Below are 23734 nucleotides of genomic sequence, written 5' to 3' on the forward strand. Positions count from 1 at the left end.
ACAAACAATGACATGACCCAGGAAAACAGGACTGTGTGGAAAAAGTAGAGAGCAGAGTAACCCAGGAAATACTAGTATCTAAAAGGCACGCCAAGAAAGCTTCTCAAGCCAAAAAACTCAGAATTCTCCCTTTCTCCTCCCCCCGACCCCCCAGTCTACTCCATCTGGCCCATCACTGAGCCCTGTCACCTCTGCCTTTGGGAGCTATACAAAACCCAACTCCTCCTCTCCATCACCACTGCCACATCCAGCCTCAGTCCAGACCACCGCGAAAGCCTTAATTGTATCCACTCCTGTGCACACCAACCCCAAGCATTCTCCATAGCACCAGAATGGCTTTTAAAACATAAGTCATGCTTCTGCTTAAAACCCTGCTAACTGCTTCCCAGTGCACTTGATCTGGCCCTTCTTACCCACCTCTCACACTAGCTACCTACCTGCCATCTCTCCAGCCACAATGACTTCCTTTCTCAGAAGGTTCCTGCCTCAAAGACCTGGTGCTGGTGGTTTTCTCTAACTGGAATGTTCTTTTCTGAGACTTCCAGCTGACTGATGATCCCCTGTCAATCAGGCCCAGATAAAGACAGAGCATCTTATCTAAAGCTGCTACTGTAGGTCAACCAGTAGCACAATACTCCTCTCATTTTTTCTTAGCATTATAATATTATAAAAATTAGTTTTTAAAATTATCTATCTCAAAAAAAAAAAATTATCTATCTCTTTCTCCATGAAGCCAGAGTTTTAATTTGTCTTGTTCACTGCTGTATTCCTAGTGCCTAAAATCCCCTCTGGCCCACAGTAGGCACTCAAGTACTCGTTGCATGGATTATTAAGGGAAAGCAGGAGACTGAGAAAAAGACCAGAAAGCTGTTAAGAGAATCAGAAGAGAACAGAGCGGTGCCTGGGTGGCTCAGTGGGTTAAGCTGCTGCCTTTGGCTGAGGTCATGATCCCAGGGTCCTGGAATCGAGTCCCGCACAGGGGTCTCTGCTTAGCGGGGAGCCTGCTTCCCCACCCCCCGTCCGCCTGCCTCTAGGCCTGCTTGTGATATCTCTGTCAAGTGGATAAATGGAATCTTAAAAAAAAAAAAAAAAAAGAAGAGAGCAGAAACTAAAAGAAGAGCCTTGAGAAGGAGGAAGTAGTCAAAAAGAATGATGACTAAGAAGCCACTGAATTTGGCAATTCCATCTTTGGTGCCCTTTAAAGGGGCAATTTCGGAAGAGAAGAAGAGGGAAAAGGCAGATTACAATGGGCTAATGAGTAAATGGGAAGTTCAAGGGGAAAGGGCAAAGGGAAGGAAAAAGATGGAATACTATTTTGAGGGTGAGAAAAGACAAAAGAAAGGAGAATAATTGCTTATGTTTTCAAGCTGAAGGGAAGGGCCAGCGGGAAAGGGGACCAAAGATAAAAAAGGAAAGAGGGCCAGGACAAGGTCCCGGATGTTATAGGAAGAAATGGGATCCTAAAGCCATATTAGTCATCTCTTCTCTAAAACTATCCCACATGATGATTACAGTAAGATGTCTATTTTACGTTCAGAAACATCTATTCCCTGGAAGTAATTTGTTACTTGCATAATTCTAACACAGTTTGGTCTACAAAATCATTACTAAAATGCTGTATATGTTTCTTATCTCTTAAAAACACACACTGGGGTGTCTGCGAGTAGAAAGCTGTGAGATTTGCAGGTAGTGCTCACGTAGTTCAGGGAACAAAGGTGTTTTAAGAGAGAGAGAAAGTGGCGCCTGGGTGGCTCAGTGGGTTAAGCCGCTGCCTTCGGCTCAGGTCATGATCTCAGGGTCCTAGGATCGAGTCCCGCATCGGGCTCTCTGCTTGGCAGGGAGCCTGCTTCCTCCTCTCTCTCTGCCTGCCTCTCTGCCTACTTGTGATCTCTCTCTGTCAAATAAATAAATAAAATCTTTAAAAAAAAAAAAAAGAGAGAGAGAGAAAGACAGAGATGGAGGGATGGATGTAGACAGGAGAAAGAGCATGTGGGCAAATGATAAAGCAAATGGGACACAATGGTGGTATGGGCAGAATCTAAGTGAAGGATGTACAAATGGTCTTTGTAGTATTTGTGTAACTTTTCTCTAAGTTTTAAATTATGTACAAATAAAAAATTAAAAAAGAGGGAGAGAAAGGTAAAGTTCTTATACCTAAACTAAGCAGGGAAGGCAACTTCCATGAATGGTTGGCAGGCAACTACCAAATTTCTCCAAGCTTTCACAACTACTTCAGGAATAAGCAGCAAAAATGTAACAACAGTGGATAAAGGGATGAAGCATAAACCTTTATGGCATTTTACTAAAAGAAAATGCTCAAGCTACTGCATAAAACGATTTTCATTACAGAACACTTGTATAAAATGGGTAGATAATTCTCTATAATCTAGCATTCCTAATAAAAAGTCAATTTTTGGGGGGGGCACCTTGGTGGCTCAGTGAGTTAGGGCCTCTGCCCTCGGCTCAGGTCGTGGTCCCAGGGTCCTGGGATCGAGCCCCCCCATCGGGCTCTCTGTTTGGCAAGGGGACCTGCCCCTCTGCCTACTTGTGTTCTCTGTCAAATAAATAAATAAAATCTTAAAAAAAAAAGATTTTATTTGTCAGTGAGAGAGTGCACAAGGGCACAAGGCAGGCAGAGGGAGAAACAGGGTCCTCACTAAGCAAGGAGCCCGACACCGCACTTGATTCCAGGACCTGGGGATTGTGACCTAAGCAGAAGGCAGATGCTTAACCGAATGCCACCCAGGTATTCCAAAAGAAGTCAGTCTTAACTGTCGTTAGAAAGCAATACTGGGGGCACCTGGGTGGCTCAGTCGGTTGAGCATCTGACTCTTGATTTCAGCTCAGGTCATGATCTCAGGGTCCTGGGATCAAACCCTGCACTGGGCTATGCAGTTGGCATAGAGTCTCCTTGGGACTCTCTCTCTTCCTCTGCCCCTCCCTCTGCTCGCTCTCTCTCTCAAATAAATAAATTTTAAAAAGAAAAACTAATCTGGTCTTTAATACACATACAGTATAAAGAAAACCCAGTAAGGTCATTCCTTGACAACCAGAATAGAAAAAAGTCTGAGGCACCGTTTCTATTCCATCTTTAACAGAATAAACAGAATAAGGTTAAGACTGCTGGTGGTGGGACATCCTAAGAAAGGAAAAAACCTGAAGGTTGAACTCTATAAATCTGATCCCTTTTCAGTTTTACAAACGGTTGCTGATGAAACAACTGCCTATCAGTATAGTACAACTGGGGGGGGGGAGAACTAATAATATTCCCTATGTAAGGGATATTAATCAGATCAAGTACACATATAGAACTGTCCAAAATAACAATGACTAAGAGGCACCTTCTCCACTCCACTTCTCTGTGGAAAGCTGTACTCTCTCTCCAAGCCAAAGTCCTATCTGGGGAAGGATGCTCTCCTCTCAGAACTGAGTAAGCCATTAAAATGGAAAACACCACTGTTTTCTTAGTGACACGGACCTACTCTGTTACTGCGACCCCATTCCAAGGCCAAAGAGCTCAGCTAGAATCAGTTGTAGACTGAAGTGAAAAGGGTCCCGCTCTCTAAGAGGGAGGCGGAAGAGCAGTTCCACTCTGAAGTTTAAACTCATGAAATCCTTGGGTCAAAGTTTAATGTGATAAGACATCAACATTACCACGGTCCACCTGCTTAGGCTCTAATGCCCGAAGGAATGAATGACAAGCCATATTCAAGTTCTAACACACTCAGAATTAATTTCTCTTCAAACAGCGTGCCTCACTTCTTTCCAGTAAATCAGCACTAAAAATAACATAGAGAGTCTAAGCTCTTACTCTCTTTAAACAAATTGAATCAGTACTCATACACCTTCTACAGTGTTCAAGGCAACTGTTTGAGTATAAAACTAGGATTTTTATGAGCTTTCGTTGTTTACTTAAATTGGAATGATCATCCACTACTCTTACAGGCTTTCCTTAAAACAAGAGTTGTAAGTAAAGGTGGCTCATGAAATTAAGCCATTTTACTTTTCAGGGTTAGCGTGTAGAAGGATAGATGACTGAGTAAAGGACTACAAAGCTGAGTATCAATCACTCAGCATGTGAGAAAGGCCTAAGATGTGCACAGGACTGAGCCGAACTCCTCCCTGCCTCCCAGGGCTTACAGTGGACTTGGCAAGACAGGACCTAAAGCAGTACCACTATCTGCCATACCTTTTCCGAATGTTTTCACAAAGAAGACTCTGATGGTGCGCTAGGGTGGTCAGAAACTAAGCTTTAAAGAAGAGGAAGATGAGCCAAAGGATGAGGGCAGGATTCTGAAAGGGGAGAAAGGCCCTGCAGGCAGCAGCCTCTCTGTTTAAGAAATAGGAAATATTTTCACACCCGCACTCATTGGAGTCTTGTAAGAACCCTGGAGGATAAGAAGCTAAACGACATCCACAGTTTGCAGATGGAAAAAGTGAGGTTCAGAAGCCTGGACTAGCCGATAGGATAAGCAATGAAAATGTCCAGCAGCCCAGTGTAGGAAAGAATGAGGAAAAGAACTCACCAGAACATAGGACCCGTGGGGGCAGAGCATTTAGAGAGGAAGAAGGACCAAAGACTAGTAAGGGACCAGCACAGTAATAGCCTAGTGAGAGGTAATAAAGGCACAAATTTAAAAAACACACAGAACAAACTAGACCGGTAACACTTGTTTTAAACTTTAAATCACCAGGAAAACCACCACCAAATAAGTAAATAAATAAATAATCTTCCTTTTATAAATCAGTTTCACGGAGGTGAACCTCTAACCAACAAATTCTCTAACATCATCGGAGATTTTTAAGAGGTTTATCAATGAAAACGGGAGCTGTCGACAATATTACTGGAATTACAAGTTCACACATTTCGGGGCTGCCTCAACAAGCAAGCAATACTTTCTTCGCAACTCGGTGAGCGGTATTATGCCTTTTGCGGTGATCTCCCAAGATTTTTGGATTTTTCCGTTCAGAACCGTTTAATTTGGACAACCGCGGATCGGCTTATTTCCATATGCAAGCCCTGGCTCTTCAAAGAGCAGGGACCTTATAAATATTCGCAGGATAAATGAGGCCACTATCAGAAGCAACTCTGTGCCAGCCTGCTCCCCCCAAAAAGTTACCAAACATTCGGAATCAAGCCCGGAAGAATAACCTTTCAGCCACCGTTCCCAGCCTCCCAAGCCGGGGCCTTAATTAAGTCAGGTCCTTACGGTCATATTCTCCCAAAGTAAATGCCACAGTGCCGTTTCCCGCAGATGACAACCGCTCCGTCCCTGCCGTGTCAGCCTCCCCCGAGCCGGACCCGAGGAGCTGCCGGCACCGGGGAAGCCACAAGGCGGCCGGGCGGCGTCAGGGGCAGCGTCTCCCCTAGAACAGGGGACAGAGGGTGCTCCCCACGCCCTACTCACCGCGACGGGGCGGCCGTGCTCTGGGCCGTCGGCGGCGTCGAGTCGCGGAGCCGAGGCCGGCGCGGCGGACGCCGGGGCGGCGGCGGGCGCCGGGGCCGGGGCAGCGGCCGAGGCGGGCGGCTGCCGGTGCTTGCCGGCGCGCTTGGCTTTGGCCTGGATGCAGCGCTGGTGCAGGGCGAAGGTGTGCTGGCGCTCGAGCTCCAGACGCTCGGGCGACACGGCCTCGTAGCGGGCCTCGCAGGTGCTGTGGTGGCGCCGGCACAGCTCGATGCGCCGGCGGAGGCGCTCCATGACCGCGCTGTGCCGCGGCAGCGCGAACTCCGCCATGGGGCAGGTGGGCAGCACCATGGGCCGCGGGCTGCACGGGCCGGGCCCGGGGCGGGCCTCTCGGGGCCGGCTGGCACTGCGGGCTCCGCTCCCCGCCGGCGGCCCGGCCGCCTCACGGCCGCGCCATGGCCCCGCGGGCTGCGGAGCGGGCTCGCGCGCGGCGGCGGGTCTTCCTCAGGCCCCGCTCGGCCCAACCCGGGCCGGCGCTCGCTGCTCACCTCAGGCTTCGGCCTGTCCCCGCCGCCCCGACCCCATTGTTTTCCGCGCCGCCGTCGCCGCCATCTTAAAATTGTTTTCAGGGCTCTCGGAAGAGGGCGGGGCCCCGGCGGGCGACCCCGGCGTCACGGCTGATGAGCAGGCACGGTGGCCAATCAGAGCAGGCAGAGCGGGCCGCCCGAGGGGTGGGGGCGAGCACGCAAGAAGCGCGTTGGGGCTCCCGAGCCGAGTTTAAAAGGAACTCTCAAGTGAGGGGCGGAGGGAAGCCCCTGGGCGGGCTTGAGTGCCGGGCGTAAGGCCAAGTGTGACCGACGGGAGCCGGTCCTAAACGCCACCCTTCTACGGCAGGCCCTTCCGGGCCCGCGGAGGAAAGGGGCCATCCGGTGCAGCGTATCGTTAACTGCCTGACCCAGACGCTCGCCTGGCACTACAGCGCTTCACCAGTTTCTTCCCCTGCAGCCTTTTTGAGTTGTTTCCATCAATTCAAAAGTAGCCACGCTTTTTCAATGTCAGCTGTTTTTCCACCGCATTCCTTACGTCCAGCCTCATCATTGGTCGGAATTGTCCACGAGTGAGCTGGAAGAAGCTTCCTCTTGCACCATTCTGAATCACTGTCAGTTTCCACTTGATATAAAAGTTTGAGCAAGTTTCAAAAGCACTACTTAAAAAACTTAAAAAAAAAAAAAGCCGCAGCAGATGTTAAGAGGATTCTGGCTCCATTACTGGGGACTAGAACTGTAAAGGCTGAAGCTTCAGCCAAAAAACAAGGAGCCTGGCGGGCCATTAAAGGATGGTGGCTTAGGTAAGATTGAGTCACTCAACAAAATCCAACAGAGACAATTACGTTTAGTATTATAACCAGTAGGCATAAGGGGTGGGGAACAGGAGCAGTGACTCAGTACTAAAACTAGGTGACTAAGACTACGTTGGCCCAAGAGGTAGGGAACAGTCATGGGCAACCTAACTGCTAAAAAGTTAAACAGGAGGGGCCAGGACCACCACCAGTTCAAACATTTGTTACAGTAACTTTTTTGCTAGGGCCCACAAAAATATTTTATTTTAAAATCAGAAGGGAAAAAAAAGTTCTTACTCACGTAGTAGGTTTTTATACCAATGCTGTAAAATAAATACAAGACGCTCAAGTCAAAAGTGTCCAGAGCTCATGAAGGCCACATAAATGGTTCTGGGTTTTTTCCCTCCAGTCTTCAAACATATACTTTACATTAGAATTAAACTACTTTCAGGTGCCTGGGTGGCTCAGTGGGTTAAGCCGCTGCCTTTGGCTCAGGTCATGATCTCAGGGTCCTGGGATCGAGTCCCACATCGGGCTCTCTGCTCAGCGGGGGGCCTGTTTCCCTTCCTCTCTATCTGCCTGCTTGTCTGCCTACTTGTGATCTCTGTCTGTCAAATAAATAAATAAAATCTTAAAAAAAAAAAAAAGAATTAAACTACTTTCTAATAGGGGAGAGAATAGTCACTAAGAGTACTACATTCTGTATACTTCCCTTCCAGCGAGGAATCCAAAAGCCTTAGCACGTATTTAAGAAGTTTTGATCTAACTTCAAAAACATCCTTGAAATAGTATGCGAAAGGTAAGTCTGATTCTGAACAGACATTCTCTAATAAAAATTAAGAGTTCAATGGCTCCCATACATCAAAGAATGTTATCATAAAAATCTTAAAAAAAAAAAAAAAAACCGTGGGGCTTTCCTGGCTCAGTCAGTTATAGCTCTGCCTTCAGCTCAGGTCATGATCCCAGGGTCCTGGTATCAAGCCCAGTGTCTGCCTCCTTGCTCGGCAGAGACCCTGCTTCTCCCTCTCCCACCCCACCTGCTGCTTGTGGTCTGTCAAATAAATAAGTAAAATCTTAAAAAAAAATTATCTACAAGTTACTGCCCCCTCCCCCATTTCTGAGCTGCTATCCTTACTCTACAACAGGAAATGCTGACCCGCAATCCAGCAGAGAAAGAATGCCCAATCTACACTGAATTGACTGGATCAAATCCACACGGTGACATTAAGTAATTACTCAACCATCCACATTTTCTGCAGCGTAACACTTGACTTAGAAGTTACCATGAAGAAGTTCAGTCAAAAGCAGACACTTAACACAGGGCTTTAATGTAATACCATTTAGTGACGTGACAATTTGAGAAAAATGGAGAGTATTTTGTGGATAAGAGAAATTGAGGAACACATCTGATGGATTGGGATTTTACAACACTGTGACAAGACAGCCAGCACAGAAAACTATTAATTTAAGTGCATTTTAAGAGCTAAATACTGCTGGTCATTCATTAATGTGTCAGACATTTAATCGGAAGGGTGCACCTTCAACAAAGAGAAAACCAAGAAAAGATTTTTTTTCCTCCCCCCCCCCTTTTTAAACAAACTTTGCTACTAAATAATCCCAGAAAAGCAAAATGAATCTTCTAGCTTGTACTTGTCATTCCACAGATCAGCTGGAAGAAACTGTTAGGTGAGATAGGAAGGCAGGTTTCTGGAAATGCAATAATCCCACACATTTGCTTCAAGGAGAAACCTGCAGACATATTTTCAGGTCTTGCTAAGTAACTGTTTATTTGCACTCAATACATTTGGGAAAGTCTGCTACATAGCTAAGGTCACTGTGACCACATAACAGATGAAAAGGATAAAGCACGGAACAGCAAGAAAAATTCATCCCACCCTCCTAAGAATTTCAGTGAACCAGTAAAAAATTGATAAACAAAATAAACAGATAACAGCCTTCATCTTTTACGAATATACTTCCTCCCCAAATCTCCCCAATATAAACACTTTGGAGTGTTTATATATTCAGTGCAAGAAACAGTGTCATCGGTACATTTGAAACACCTCTGAAGAAAGAATAAAGCTAAAACAATTCTGAATACATTTCAGTGTGGTGTAATAATGATATTACACTAGAGTGATGGGGGAGAGGCTCTGATAGCACCCATCTGCATTCCACATGAAATAAACAAATCTAAGATCACTTTTTAAAGAATTCTACAAGCCACATACCCAAACAAAAAAATTTTTTTTTCAACAGGACTGCTTTATCATGTAATTTAAGACACAAATGTTACATGAACTGCAAATGAAGACTTAAAAAGTTAGCAGCTAAAAAGAAAAAAAAAAAAAATCAGATAATTCATGCTGTATGTCACTCCTCCCATAAATACTTTTAGCCTGTGTTCAATTACAGTCAATTCTGAATTGGCTCACCTCTGGCTTAGACTTCTCAAGTCTTTACACAGAGTAAAAAGAAATGGATAAAGATGAAAGACAGTATTCTATCCTGTACTTTGACCCTGGAAAGGTGTGGGTCTGCTTAAAAAAGGAAGAAGAAACACTTAATCACAATAAAGCTTAACACTATGCGGAGCGTATAATCATTTTCAGCGACGGACTGCAAGCTGCGCTGTGAAGAAAATGCATAGCAGAGGAAAAAGCTGGGGATCTGGGGCAACAGGGAAGGAAACAGTGTCAACACAGTGGAAGTGATGAAAACATCTGCATCTACTTGGGAGCCCCCATGCCCTGGGAGCATTCCTTAAACAGCCCCCTGCTCCGGATGGCTGGCGCCCAGACTCCCCCAGTTTGGGAAGCATGACTGCCCTCGTGCCACCTTATGCCACGTCCTCCACTGACTGCAAAGCTGTCTGGGAACGGAGCTGTTCCAAGGGCAACAGAACACACGCACTGTATGGTCTAACCAACATCAAGAAGAAAAATTTCTTCTTTCTGTATGTCTATTTTTAATACAACTGAAACAGAACCTTTACATAAATTTGGGCTTCCATCTTCAGTTTCCTTAGGAGGAACTGGGCGATGGAAGCAAGCAAAACAAGATTATAACCACAAACGACTGCACTTTCAACATGATTATCAATTTTAAGGGACAGAGAACACTTGAATGTTTTGTAATACCAAACTTAAAAAACAAATTTGGTTCTAAAAACTGCAATTCATCCCCCTAGCATTTCTAAAGGTTGGTGTTATTTCTGCCCGGACAGATTAATATATTAAATTAAGCCAAGATTTTAAAGACTGGCAAAGTTCTATCACTCTATTTTAAAAAACAAAGATGTTTAAAAACAAAAACGAAAACAAAATACAAGTTAGTTGCTTCATGTTACATTTCACAACCATTAATGTTATATGCTTTCTTTCTACAGACACAGGGTCCTTTATGTCACAACTGCAATTACTGACTGCTTAGATGTTTACAATTACACGGGCTAGTGTTCGACTGGAGCCTGTTGATGGTGACGTCTGGAGGTTTTCTGAGTTTCAACCTAAGGTGTGCCAGGCCCTCGCCTAGGACCACGCTTGCAGGGAAAGGGGAGGGAGAGGAAATCACAGATCAAGTTCTTAAGATTGTTTCACTCTCTTCGTGGCTTTCTGTTTCTTGGTGATCTGTTCAAAATTTCATCCTCCTGTTGGTTGAAAAAATAAGAAATTCACTATAATTAGCAATGCTTTAAATAAGTGAAAACTTCACCAAGCTTTCAAGATCAGCCAGGCTGAGGGTAACCCATCTGCAGCAAAAACAAGAGAAGAAAAACGATTAGAAGAAAATGTACCAGAAACAATGGTTTTCTCAAAGGCAGCAGGGTTCTGCATGCTCTAATTTTGTCTGTACTGTTTTCTGTAAACATCCACTTTCCTCAATCTAACCCATCAAAATTTTCTTTAAAAGGAACCAGATGCCCTGCTTTCCCACGTGATCTTGCTCAATCCTGAATAACCTATTGGCCTGTGGGCACATTAGCCCCATTCTGAGGCTGAGAACGCTAGGATCTCAGGGGATGGAGGACTGTCCCCGCAGCCCCCACACAGCACTCAAGACTGTAAGCCCAGGGCTCCTTGTACTCTACAGAGCGACTTCTATTTTGTGAGGAAGATTGGAGAATATAAAATACATGTGTGAGACTGGTCCCTACCTGAAAAAAGTACATCTAGTTCAAAGTCTACATTGTAACTGAGAAGAATATAGCCACAGAAGGTATCAACAGCATTGACCTTTATCATTGGAGGGGCAGTTGGAGACGCTGAAATGGAAACTGGGTAGGGTTTTCGAGGAAGGAGCAGACTGAAACAGAGCAGTGCTTGCAAAAGGGCCCCAAGAAAGATGTAGATTATTCTTTCCCTCATACATCCTACTATTCAATCCACCCAAAATCTGTACCCAGGAGCCCAGTGAGTTCTCACACTCTCCTCTACCCCTGCTCATAGCCACCATTATCTTGCCTGCATTATCACAGCAGCCTCCCAACTGGTCTCATTGATTCTCCCCGGTCTGTAGAAAACACAGCAGCCCGTGTAATCAGATCCTGTTACTCCTGTGCCCCAAAGCCTGCAATGGCTGCCCATTTCACAAGGAGAAGCCAAGCCCACACCACCACCTAGGATGCCCCACCTTATCTGGAGCCTTCCCCACCCCCGACTCTACTGACCCACATGGTCTTCTAGACTACTACTTCAGGCCTCTGGGCTGGCTGTTGTCTCTGTAGGAATATTTCTTCCCATGGACATCTCTTCAGCAAAGTCCTTTATCTCTTTAAGTCGGCCCCAGGGTCACCTCTTCAACAAGGCCTACCATTTCTTTTTCTTTTTTTTTTTTTAAGATTTATTTATTTATTTATTTATTTGACAGAGAGAGAGAGAGAGAGAGATCACAAGTAGGCAGAGAGAGAGGAGGAAGCAGGCTCCCTGCTGAGCAGAGAGCCCGATGCGGGACTCGATCCCAGGACCCTGAGATCATGACCTGAGCTGAAGGCAGTGGCTTAACCTACTGAACCACCCAGGCGCCCCGGCCTACCATTTCTAACACTGCACCCCAGCCCACCTCCAGTACTTCCAATACCTTTTCCTGTTCTACTTTTATTTTTCACAGCCTATCACTTCCTAACATATTTACTTCATTATAATGCCTACTGCTTATTGTCAGTTTCCTCCCACTGGAATTTAGACTCCCCAAAGGAAGGGTATCTTTGTCTTTGTTCATGGACAATGTGAGGCCCATAATGGGCACTCCATAAATACTTGCTGAATGAACAAATCCATGAACAACAGGGACAAAAATGTTAGAATACAATAAAATCATTGTTCAAGAAATACTTTTTTCCCCCTCCTAACCACTAGACCACCAGGGAAGGAAAAACTTTTTCAGGGCACAGAGAGGAAAGAGAAAGGAGACAGTGTTGGATAATAACCTGAATCTGAAGTTACCACCTTCGCAAACACGTTATTGGTTTTCCCCTGAAACCTTCTGCTTACTCCAGAAAATCAATTACAGCAGAGAAAAATACTTCTGAGATTCAGATGTAGTTTAAAATGATCCAAGGAGGGGCGCCTGGGTGGCTCAGTGGGTTAGAGCCTCTGCCTTCAGCTCAGGTCATGATCCCAGGGTCCTGGGATCGAGCCCCATGTCGGGTTCTCTGCTCAGTGAGGAGCCTGCTTCCTCCTCTCTCTCTCTGCCTGCCTCTCTGCCTACTTGTAATCGCTGCCTGTCAAATAAATAAATAAAATCTTAAAAAATAAAATAAAATGATCCAAGGAAATGCTTCCCTATGTTGCTAAGAATTCTACTTTTAAAAAATTAATCCTCATGGATTTCTTTCTTACTGCCACAGCCCATGAAAATTATCCTCTGAAAATAAGCCCCTACTTAAATGCACCTTCCCTGAGCTGCTTGGGCTGGAAAATGTACTCCCCCCTGCTGTTACCTCTACTTTAGGTTTCCTGTCGTCCTCCTCCTGACTGGCAGTGCCTCCGTCTTCTTCAGCATCACTTTTCTGCTTCTCTTCTGAGAGACCAAAAGAACAACAAAATGAGCAAAACCTCGTACTTGTTTTTGACTAGACTAGCAGCCTTAGAACACACTTCTGGTCTAGGGCAATCTTTTTCGTCACTCTTTTCTGAGTTTGAAACACCTTAGGGTCTTGCTTAAAGCAGATATTCTGGGGTCTACTTACCAAGCTTTTCTTCACCCTCTTCCTCTTCATCTCCCTTGTCCTTTTCCTCTTCCTTTTCTTCTTCTTCCTCCTTCACATCTGGTTGAGGAGCATCGGTCTTCTTATACTCCACGGGACTGGACTGTTTCTGAAACAGTCCCCAAAGTGCAACAGTTTTGTTCAGGTTTTTATGTACATTATCATGTCATTATTGAATGCGTATGAGCAAAGTTCTGCATGAGGCCCTACACTGGCATAGATAAATAAAAGTATTAAGATAAATAAAAGTATAAAGTATTCCCACCCTGTGAGCTTTCTCTTCGGTGAGTGTGTGTGGGGGTCAAAGGCAGAAGGAAGAGTAAGAATAAAGGGGTGAGGCAGGATTATGCAGATCTAAACACTCAAGATGACTGAGGCACAGACACACAGACAGAAGCTTGGTGGGGGAGAAGGCTGAAAAAGGAACTTTTGGGGATCAGGTTACAAAACATATCAAATGCAAGGTGAAACACAATCCTCATTTAATAGAAGTACAGTGCCTAAACAGAATATTCTCTCCTGGTTTCTGGATTGCATATAACAAAGACTAAACAAGAAAAACTTTAAAATAAGGCTGTATTATCTCCACGTGTTTTTTGGGGGGAAGGGTAGGGATAATGAGGGAAGAATGGATAATGAAAAAATATCAAAGACTGAATTATGAAGCATATGGATACAAACAACTACACCAAGGAGGAAAAGCAGGTTTGGGCCCAGATGGCTGGTTTTGTATCTAAGTTGTTGGGTTTTTTATTTTTGTTTTCTAGAAAACTTCTGCCAAATAGTAGGGAAGAGTAATACAGCAGGCTAAAACACCAGTAGAAACTGAAGGCCTGTAAACCTGCTCTCATCTGGGCATCATAAATGCCCAGTGAGAGCAGTGAATAAGGTTTCAGATGTGGCCCAGTCATTACTGAGAAAACCTCAGGCAATAGATCTTATACTAATATAAAAAGAGTTCTTTTTTAAAAGTGACTAACAGAAAAGCTCATACCTTTCCAGAGCAGCAGAAGAGGATAACAAGAAACACGGGGAGAGCTACAGTCAAAATGTAGACCACCCAGAGCCATGGGCGTTCCTCTGCGGCCTCAATCATCTGCCCCACTACACCTGGCTGAAAAACAGGACAGGACAGATTTCAGGTCCTTGGTTTTGACACCAAATATGGGCTGCACTGTTTCACTTTTAATTTCTGCATGTCACTACTCAGGCTCCTCCTCTGTCAAAAAGAGTTCAAGCCAAGATAATCATACAACCTGAAAAGGAAGTAAGAGAAAAGCCTCCATTTCCTCCCCTACTCTTATCATCAAGGTGATTTCCCTTTCAGAGATGTGAATGCAGGTTTCTTAATCACCTGCTAGAGGCCCCCTTAACCTCAGGGCCAGTGAATGAAGAATTTCTTGATCTCAGTAATCTCTGGCTCTCCTACTCACAGCTTGGTCATGTGGCCAAACTGGGGGAAAATTATGTGTGCTGGTAAATCAAGATTCAACATTTAAGAATGCATTAAAATACCCTAATTTCTAATTTCTTAAATCATGTTTTATCACCTTAATTAAAAACAAAACAAAACATACCCTACCCATAACACAAATAGGGAATCTAAAAAGCCATTACATTAGACTAATGAAATCATGTCCAAACACCCAGTATTTTGTCTTTAGCAAGCATCTGGTCACATATTTTATGCCAATATTCTCAAATAGGGGAAAAGACAAATCTTATAAGATAGGCTGCCATAAAAGAAACGATTTGTCACCAGCAATAACAGATATAAATGCATGAGAAGCAAGTGAAAACAAACCTCGGCAGCCCCGTCAGCAGCTTTCTTCAGACCCCATCCATCGTTGGCCCAATCATCAACTACTCTTCGATCCCCACAAACAATGAAGTTGTCAAAAAAAATGTCTGAGGTCATGGACCACAGTTCCAAACCAATAGCACTAAAAGGAGTCATTTTGAAAGGTTCCAGATCTTCAAAGAAATCCGGATTTGGTATTTTCCGGGGCTTCCAGATTCCCTGGAGAAAAAAGTACAGTTTTTAAAACATTTCAGATAATGAACAACACAAATGTATGGTGAACCTAAATAAGAATTAAGATGAATTCTGCATGATCAACGAAGGTAAGTGCTGACTTTGCAAAATGTTAACTGAGTACCAGGGAATAAACGATGAAGATGTCTGGACTCCCAACTACTTTCAATTTCTAACTTCAGCCCTGACCTTGACCCAAACCAACACCTGCTCTGCCTGGCATATTCCAACAAACTCTTATCAACGAACAGCCTTGAACAAGCACAGGCTTGCTCAGTGGTGATCTGCAATGTATGTGACCTTCAACCAGCAAATGTACTTCTTGATAACTAGCTAGAAGAATAGTTACCACACATACCCAGACATGCGCAGGGTTGAACACTGCAGCAAAGACTCTGAGAGCAAACATGGGTGGAAAGCAATCCACCCAAATGACCATCCAAAGAAGAGCTAAAGGGCTGGGTTTTTTTTTTTTCTCTCCCCCACTTTTTTTAAAATTAACATATTATGTATTATTTGCAGGGGTACAGGTCTGTGAATCATCAGGCTCACATATTTCTCATCACTCACCATAGAGCACATACCCTCCCCAATGTCTATCCCTAACCACCCCCCTCCCCTCCAGCAACCCTCAGTCTGTTTCCTGAGATTAAGAGTCTCTTATGGTTAGTCTCCCTCCTGACCCCATCTTGTTTCATTTTTTCCCTCCCTACCCCCCACAACCCCCTGCCCTGCCTCTCAAATTCTTCGTATCAGAGATCATATAATTGTCTTTCTCTGATTGACTTAATTCACCTTAGCATAATACCCTCTAGTTCCATCTACACCTTTGCAAATGGCCAAGATTTCATTTCTTTTAATGGCTTTATATTGTGTGTCTGTGTGTGTATACCACATCTTTATCCATTCATCTGTTGATGGACATCTAGGTTCTTTCCATAGTTTGGCTATTGTGGACATTGCTGCTATAAACGTTCGGGTGCACGTGCCCCTTCAGATCCCCACATTTGTATCTTTAGGGTAAATACCCAGTAGTGTGATTGCTAGGTCATAGGGTAGCTCTATTTTCAACTTTTTGAGGAACCTCCATACTGTTTTAGAGAGTGGCTGCACCAGCCTGCATTCCCACCAACAGTGTAGGAGGGTTCCCCTTTCTTCACATCCTCACCAGCATCTGTCATTTCCTGACTTGTTAATTTCAGCCATTCTGACTGCTGTGAGGTGGTATCTCACTGTGGTTTTGATTTGTATTTCTAAAGGGACATTTTACTTAAAGGGCTATTTTAATTTATTTTATTGCTTGACTGCACAACTGAAAATACACTTACAAACAGAAATGTATACACACAGTATAGGCACAGAGACATACACTCATACCTTACATTATAATGGAGGCCAGGGATGCCTGGGTGGTTCAGTCGGCTGAACACCTGACTCTTGATTCAGGCTCAGGTTGTGATCTCGGGGTCTTGAGACTGAGCCTGATGTCAGGCTCCATGCTCAGAGTGCAGTTGGCTTAACACTCTCTCTCCCTCTCCTACCCCTCCCACTGCATGCTTGCTCGCCTGCTCCTCCCTCTCCGAAATAAATAAATATTTTGTGAAAAATAAGATATAATAAAGGGGGACAAAGTCAAAATTAACGATGACAAGTCATCTAAGACAGAAACTGAGGAGACCAGGGTCTCAGTGGTCATCATCTGTATGCCTAGCATTTTGTTTGCACCTCTCAGCCTTTTCACAGCTGAGATACCGGAGTGATGCACTGAGCGGATTCGCAGTCAGGGAGCCCCTCCCGTCTCCACGGTCTATGCCACCGATCGCCATCCCACCAATCGCCAGTTTGGATCCAGTGGCTGCGACGCCCCTACCACACGACAGCAGGCTGCCTAAATCACAAGTTTCTGTTTTTCTTTTCTGATTTTAAACACAAGCTACAAAGCAATCATGAAACCTCTTTCCAGTCCCTAGGTTTATTTTTTTCAACGCTTAACATAAAAGCTCTCTCTCAATTCTGAAGTTTGGGTTTTTTTGCCTTTTTTTTTTTTAAGCTGTGCGGGGAGCCTCATGCACCACCCTGACTCTTGAGACCTAAGCCCAAATCAAGAGTCGGACTCAACTGACTGAGCCACCCAGGCGCCCCTGAAGTTTGTCTTTAATTCAATTGTTTGAATATAGTGATCAACCACGCCGCCTCCCTATAGACAAAACTTCTCTCCAAACAAACAGATCAATGAGGCAACTCAACCATGAGGAGGCACACACCTGGTAGTTAGGATTGTCAATCATGGGAGGCTTCCATTTGCCCTTATAATTAGGGTTGTCAATCATAGGTCGCTGCCAGACACCACACCCAGGGGCCGACTCACACTTGGGGTTGGCAATCTGAGGAGCCTCCCATTCTCCATCCATGTCTTCATCCCTGTGGAGGTAGAAACCAATTACAAACAGATTCTGTGATGCAGGACTAGGACGGCTGCGCCAAGACTCCCCTGAAGTCCTGCAGTAATGCTTCTAGGGTCACACTGTGTCACCAGAGTATCATTTTGTACCTGCATTTCCAGTAACAAGAGTTTTTCAGGACAGATGCCTTCAAAACCACCACATAATTAAATCTGTTGAGCCCTACACTTAAATTGGACACCTGGCTATCTTGAATCAGTAACTTTTATGTCAATAAAAGAGCAGGCAACTTAAGAAGTTAAAGGTCTTACCAGTCCTCTGGCTTCTCTGCGTCTGGATCAGGTACATATTCGGGCTCATCATCTAACCAGCCTTCAGGCTTTGAAGCGTCCTCATCTGGAATTTTAGCAGGTGCATCTTCATCCCTTACACACAACACAAAAAGCCAGTCAGGACACAACACTGGCCAAAGAGTCACAGTGTGATCCCACATTATAAATCTGAAACAGGGGCAATCTGGAAATATTTTGGTCATGCTTACTCTCAAGATTTAAAATAACTCCTTCTGGAAAACAGACAGGAGTAATTCATTCATCTGACAATGGTCTAATATTCAGAATACATAGAGAGCTCTTACAATTCCATAAAAAAGACAACCCAACTTAAACACTGGCACAGGAAGTGAAAAGACATTTCTCCAAAGATACACAAAGGGCCAATAAGCACATGAAACGACGTTTAACATCGTTAGCCATTGGGAAAATGAAAATCAAAGCCACAATAAAATATCACTTCACACCCACTAGGATGGCTATAAGAATGACTGCTAAAAACAAGTGTTGGTGAGGATGTGGAGATCTTGTAATGTCACCGGCGGGAAAGGAAAACGGCAGCAATTCCACTCTAAGACAATGAAAACGTGGAACCACCCAAACACCTGTAATGACTGTTCATATATGGCAGCATGATTCATAACCATTGCTAAAAAAACCACCTAAACGTCAGTCAACTAGGGCCTGGATAAAGTGCGGTGGTATCTACATGACGGAGTATTACTAGCTCAGAAAAAGAAATGAAGTATCGACACACACTTCAACATGGATGAACCCTGAAGTCATTATGCCAAGCACAGAAGCCAGATACAAAAGGTCATATATTACAGTATATGGATGTCCAGAATAGGTTAATCTAATAGGTTAGTAGCTATATCCGGAACAGGTTAACCCAGGGAGACAGAAAGAGGGTGGATTTTAGTATGTGAACAGTAACTCATTTACTTTTTTTTTTTTTTAAGATTTTATTTATTTATTTCACAGACAGACAGAGATCACAAGTAGGCAGAGAGACAGGCAGAGAGAGGGAAGCAGGCCCCCTGCCGAGCAAAGAGCCTGATGTGGGGCTCGATCCCAGAACCCTGGGATCATGACCTGAGCCGAAGGCAGAGGCTTTAACCCACTGAGCCACCCAGGTGCCCCTCAAACATTTACTCTTTTTTTTTAAGATTTTATCTATTTGACAGAGAGAGATCACAAATAGGCAGAGAGGCAGGCAGAGAGAGAAAGAGGAGGAAGCAGGCTCCCTGCTGAGCAGAGAGCCCCATGTGGGACTCAATCCCAGGACCCTGAGATCATGACCTGAGCCGAAGGCAGTGTCTCTCTTTTTTTTTTTCCCCCCGAAGGCAGTGTCTTAACCCACTGAGCCACCCAGGCACCCCTCAAACATTTACTCTTAAAAGAAAAGTTCATCAAAAAAAAAAAAAAAAGAAAGAAAGAAAGAAAAAAAGAAAAGTTCATCAAGAAGTAACTAATTTCAAAGTTTTATGCAGGCATTATGAAACAGAGCCCATATTAACTGGTAAGCAAAGACATCTTCTATCCTCTGCCAAGATTATGCTTTTGACCCATGCTTGTTTTTAATTGCATGAGAACACTGCAGAACACTGTACAACATTCAGCTGGCCCTTTTAATGAAGCTGAACATTCACACTCCCACTCCCAAAATAAAACAGCTAGTTAAGGAGTACGATACTGGAATAGGCAGAGTCCAGGTCTACGCGTTTATTCAGTGTTTATTCTAGTGCAGCATAAAAATTCAGGTACACATACCTTAAGGAAGGAAAAACATCAGCTAGAATTTAACTGCTCTTTGTCACTTTCTGACATTTCTAAAAGTCACTGGATCGTAGTCCCAACATGGCCACACATTAGAGTATAACCTTGCCTGTTTTCACTTTTCATCACTCTCCAATTTGTACCCAACAAGAAAGGCTATACAGCATATACTCAAGTTCACTCACACATGCCAATCTCACTCCTACCCCTCTACTTACTGCATAGGCTGTTTTTCCTCAGCTGGGAGTACCATTCCCCATCTTCACCATTTGCCTGACTCCTTACCCCACCTCCAAGTCTCAGTCTGACCTCCTTGCTCAAGAAACTGGCCCTGGACTAGGCATAGCTGGTGCTCTCGTCACTCACTAACACCTACTACCAGATCACTCACCACATGCACACTGACCTTGTCTGCCTGCCTCACAACTCTACTGGGAGCTGTGTGGGCAGCTGGTATCCCTGTGGCTTTGTCTTCCACTGCCCAATACAGAGCAGAGGAGTCTTGAGTGTTGTTTAAATGGGAAAAAGGTTATTATACAAATTAAAGTTTAAAATTTAGGGCACCAGCATGGCTCAGTTGGTTAAGCTTCTGCCTTTGGCTCAGGTCATGACCTCAGGATCCTGGGATGGAGTCCCACTTCACACTCCCTACTCAGCAGAGTCTGCCTCTCCCTCTCCCCCGACCCCTCCTCCCCACTCGTGCATGCGCATACATGCATTCTCTCTCTCTCAAATTAATTAATTAATTAATTAAAATAAAAGAAATAAAATCAAGCAGAGAGCCCGATGCAGGGTTTGATCCTGGGACCCTCAGATCGTGACCTGAGCCAAAGGCAGATGCTTAACTAAGCCACCCAGGTGCCCCCAAAATCTTTTTAAAAATAAATTAAATAAAATTTAGACTTTTAAAGGTTTTTTTTAAATTTGTTTATTCATTTGGCAGAGAGAGAAAGAAGGGGAAAGCAGGCTCCCTGCTGAGCAGAGAGCCCAATGTGGGGCTCGATCCCAAGACCCTGAGATCATGACCTTAGCTGAGGCAAAGGCTTAACCCACTAAGCCACCCAGGCGCCCCATAAAATTTCAAGACTTTTAAATGTGAATTCATAAAAGCCCTGGAAAGGCCAAGCGAAGAAAGGTTCTGCTACAAACCCACCATGTTCCCACAGGCAAACTCAATCATCAATTTCAGCATTTTGTGGCTTGTAAAATGGTATTAGGCAATCGAGATGATCACTATGGCCCCTTTTCAGCTATAGTGGTCTCCATTTTTCCTACCATTTAGAGAGCACCATAGATTATTAAAATTATGAGATCTTAGCCAACATCAGTTGCTTAAGCCACGTGGAACATATGAAATGCTGCACTGTGAAGACTCACCAGTCATCCGGTTTGACAGCATCAGGATCTGGTATTTTTGGTCTTTCATCCCAATCCTCAGGCTTCTGGTCTTCTGGGTCCTCAATCTCACGTGAAGGATTTACAGGAGGAGTCATGTCATTTAGCAAATTTCCACTATTCACAACAGACTGGTCCACTAATATTTCAAAACTATTATCTGGATTCAAGACTGAAAAAAATTAAATGCAATTTAAAAAAATAAATCAACCACTCATTTCCCAAGTTCTCTTTAGCACAGCAGAAGATCCTATTTCCTTCTTTCTTTCTTTCTTTTTTTTTTTTTTTTTTTAAGATTTTATTCATTTATTTGACAGAGAGAGATCACAAGCAGGCAGAGAGAGAGAGGAGGAAGCAGGCTCCCCGGTGAGCAGAGAGCCCGATGCAGGGCCCAATCCCAGGACCCTGGGATCATGACCCGAGCCAAAGGCAGAGGCCTCAACCCACTGAGCCACCCAGGTGCCCCAGAAGATCCTATTTCTAATAGGAAATGGAAGCACAGAGTAATGACCTCAGGGTGTCAGACTCAGAAGACGGTCTTGGAGCCTTATGTAGTTAACCCTCTCTTCCTTATCTGTAAATCATAAATGCTAGTTCCTCGGGATTTTAAAACTAAAGTAAATGACACATAAAATTTAAAGTTGCAGAAGACTTCACTTATGGACATTAAAAACATCAAAACACCAAAGGAATATAAACTCATGCAATAATGGTCTGACACAAATGGTTACACACCAATCAACAGGCAAATAAGTTTATTTATTATAACCACCACCCAACAAGAAAAAGCCCATTTCCTCATTTTTTGAACTGGTACTACTACCATCTATGTTACCATCTATGTTACATCTATGTTATCTATACATAAAATCAAACAAGAGTTTGATTTTATATATTAAACCACATGTCTACTTATGGTTGTACTCTTGAGTCCAGTGGAACTTTAAATCCATAAACATATCTGAAGTGAGACTTCCTCTAAAGCCTGGATCCCATACCTAAATGTCTCACTGGCAACTGACTAGGTCCCAGCACATCCAGAATACTGTGGAAAGCAGGGAGCACCTTTGCCACTGGCCTCAGTGATAATGAAGGCCAGCAACATTGTCAGTCACATGTGCTCTCACAGAGATACTCTTACACCTTTGAGAAGAGAGTAAGTGGAATATAGCACGTTCAACCTTGTTTTTTTTTTTTTTTAAGAGAGAAAGCACATGCATGTGTGCAAGGAGAGGGGCAGAGGGAAAGGGAAAGAGAATTCTGAAGCAGACTCCCCACTGAGCATGGAGTCAGACTTGGGGTTTAATCCCACGACCCCAGATCATGGCCTGAGCTGACATCAAGAGCCAGCTGCTCAACCAACTGAGCCAACCAGGCACCCTAGCATTCAACTTTTAATAAAACACTACAAGTGTTTATACGACACGGTCAAATACATATTACAATGTTGATATTTCAAATAATTTTAAATGTAATTTATTTTGCTTATTTCTAGCTTTTGAATTTTTATGGAGTATGTATTACTTCTGTTATAAAGAAAAAAAAGAGCCCTGAATGGCTCAGTTGTTAAGCATCTGCTTTTGGCTCAGGTCATGATCCCAGGGTCTTGGGATCGAGCCACACAATGGGCTCCCTGCTCAGTGGGAAGCCTGCTTCTCCCTCTCTCACTGTGTCTCTCTCTGTCAAATAAATAAAAATCTTAAAAAAATAAATTAAAAAAAAAAGAAAAGAAAAAAGGTTACTATATTCTTTAGGAAAAGAGGCCTGTGTATATATTCTTAAACCAGCAGGAAAAGCTTCATTAAAATAAAAAACGCATTCCAGGGGCCCCTGGGTGGCTCAGGTTAAGCAGCTGGCTCTTGGTTTCAGCTCTGGACCTGGTCTCGAGTCCATTCCAGGCTCTGAGCTCAGTGCAGAGGATTTCTCTCTCTCTCCTCCTCTGCCCTTCCCCTCCCTTGCATGGTCTCTCAAAAATAAGCAAATACATCTTCAATAATAAAATAAAAAATGCATTCCAATGTCCAACTGTCTAGGGAAGCCCGGGTGGCTCAGTTGGTTAAGCATCTTGATCCCAGGATCCTGGGATTGAGCCCATACTGTGCTTTTTGCTCAGCAGGGAGTCTGCTTCTCATTCTGCCCTACCATTCCCCTGCCTGTGCTCTCTCTCTGACAAATAAAATCTTAAAAACACACACACACACAAAAACCTCAACCATCCAGGTATTGGAGCATCCAAACTTTAACTGAAAGATAATTTGAAAACAACAACAACATGTATTTCTATTGTAACCCATTATTCAACATGTTATCAACAAGAAAATACACAATGAGAGAACATGAGGAGAATCAGCAAAGCTCTTTATGGAACATACAGGCTTACTCTTAAGATGGTCTCAAACCCCACTTTTCAATTCAACCTATGGGAAAAGCAGCGTTTTTTTGCTGCTGAAAAATTAAGTTATTTTCACCACTACGATATTAAGTCAACAGAGACTCTTACTTGCAGACTTCCATCTTCTCCAGATATGTTATCTTTAAATTAAACAGATGATAAGTGTACGGTGCCATAATACCCCCAAATTAATATGTTTTCTTACTTAATGTATAAAGATGTGTCTTCTTATCAGTAAAATAGGTCTTCAGATCTGCATCTGGCCTCTTAGCATGCTTTTCTTCATATATACCCGTTTTGGGGTTTTTGTGGCGGAAGATGAAATGCAATTTATAGTCTTCTCCACATTTATCTGGACCAAACATAATCGTATAAGGGGTCTTGTCGTGGAACTGATCCTACAGAAACAAAAATGAATTATTTTTAAGTGACTCAATCAAAGTGTTC

The 23734-nt window shown here is 43.8% G+C and overlaps 2 protein-coding genes across 3 annotated transcripts in view; both read right to left on the reverse strand.

Moving 5' to 3' along the window:
• The window catches only part of MAML1 (mastermind like transcriptional coactivator 1), a 45581-nt gene extending 39601 nt beyond the window's left edge, over positions 1 to 5980 (reverse strand). Inside the window, exon 1 of the mRNA XM_044262518.1 lies at positions 5409 to 5980. Within this exon, the coding sequence (XP_044118453.1) occupies positions 5409 to 5756 (348 nt within the window). The 5' untranslated portion in view covers positions 5757 to 5980. The remainder of the gene's footprint in view (positions 1 to 5408) is intronic.
• A 2071-nt stretch (positions 5981 to 8051) lies between these two features.
• CANX (calnexin) overlaps positions 8052 to 23734 on the reverse strand; it is a 36912-nt gene continuing 21229 nt past the window's right edge. For both annotated transcript variants that reach the window (XM_044262523.1, XM_044262531.1), the window contains 9 exons: positions 23493 to 23685; positions 20878 to 21067; positions 17701 to 17814; positions 17252 to 17408; positions 14757 to 14972; positions 13947 to 14066; positions 12935 to 13061; positions 12686 to 12765; positions 8052 to 10393 (listed from right to left, as the gene is read on the reverse strand). In XM_044262523.1, coding sequence (XP_044118458.1) covers positions 10340 to 10393; positions 12686 to 12765; positions 12935 to 13061; positions 13947 to 14066; positions 14757 to 14972; positions 17252 to 17408; positions 17701 to 17814; positions 20878 to 21067; positions 23493 to 23685 — 1251 coding nt within the window. In that variant the 3' untranslated portion in view covers positions 8052 to 10339. The remainder of the gene's footprint in view (positions 10394 to 12685; positions 12766 to 12934; positions 13062 to 13946; positions 14067 to 14756; positions 14973 to 17251; positions 17409 to 17700; positions 17815 to 20877; positions 21068 to 23492; positions 23686 to 23734) is intronic.

Source organism: Neovison vison, chromosome 1 (genome assembly GCF_020171115.1).
Source record: "Neovison vison isolate M4711 chromosome 1, ASM_NN_V1, whole genome shotgun sequence".
NCBI classification, from domain to species: Eukaryota; Metazoa; Chordata; class Mammalia; order Carnivora; family Mustelidae; genus Neogale; species Neogale vison.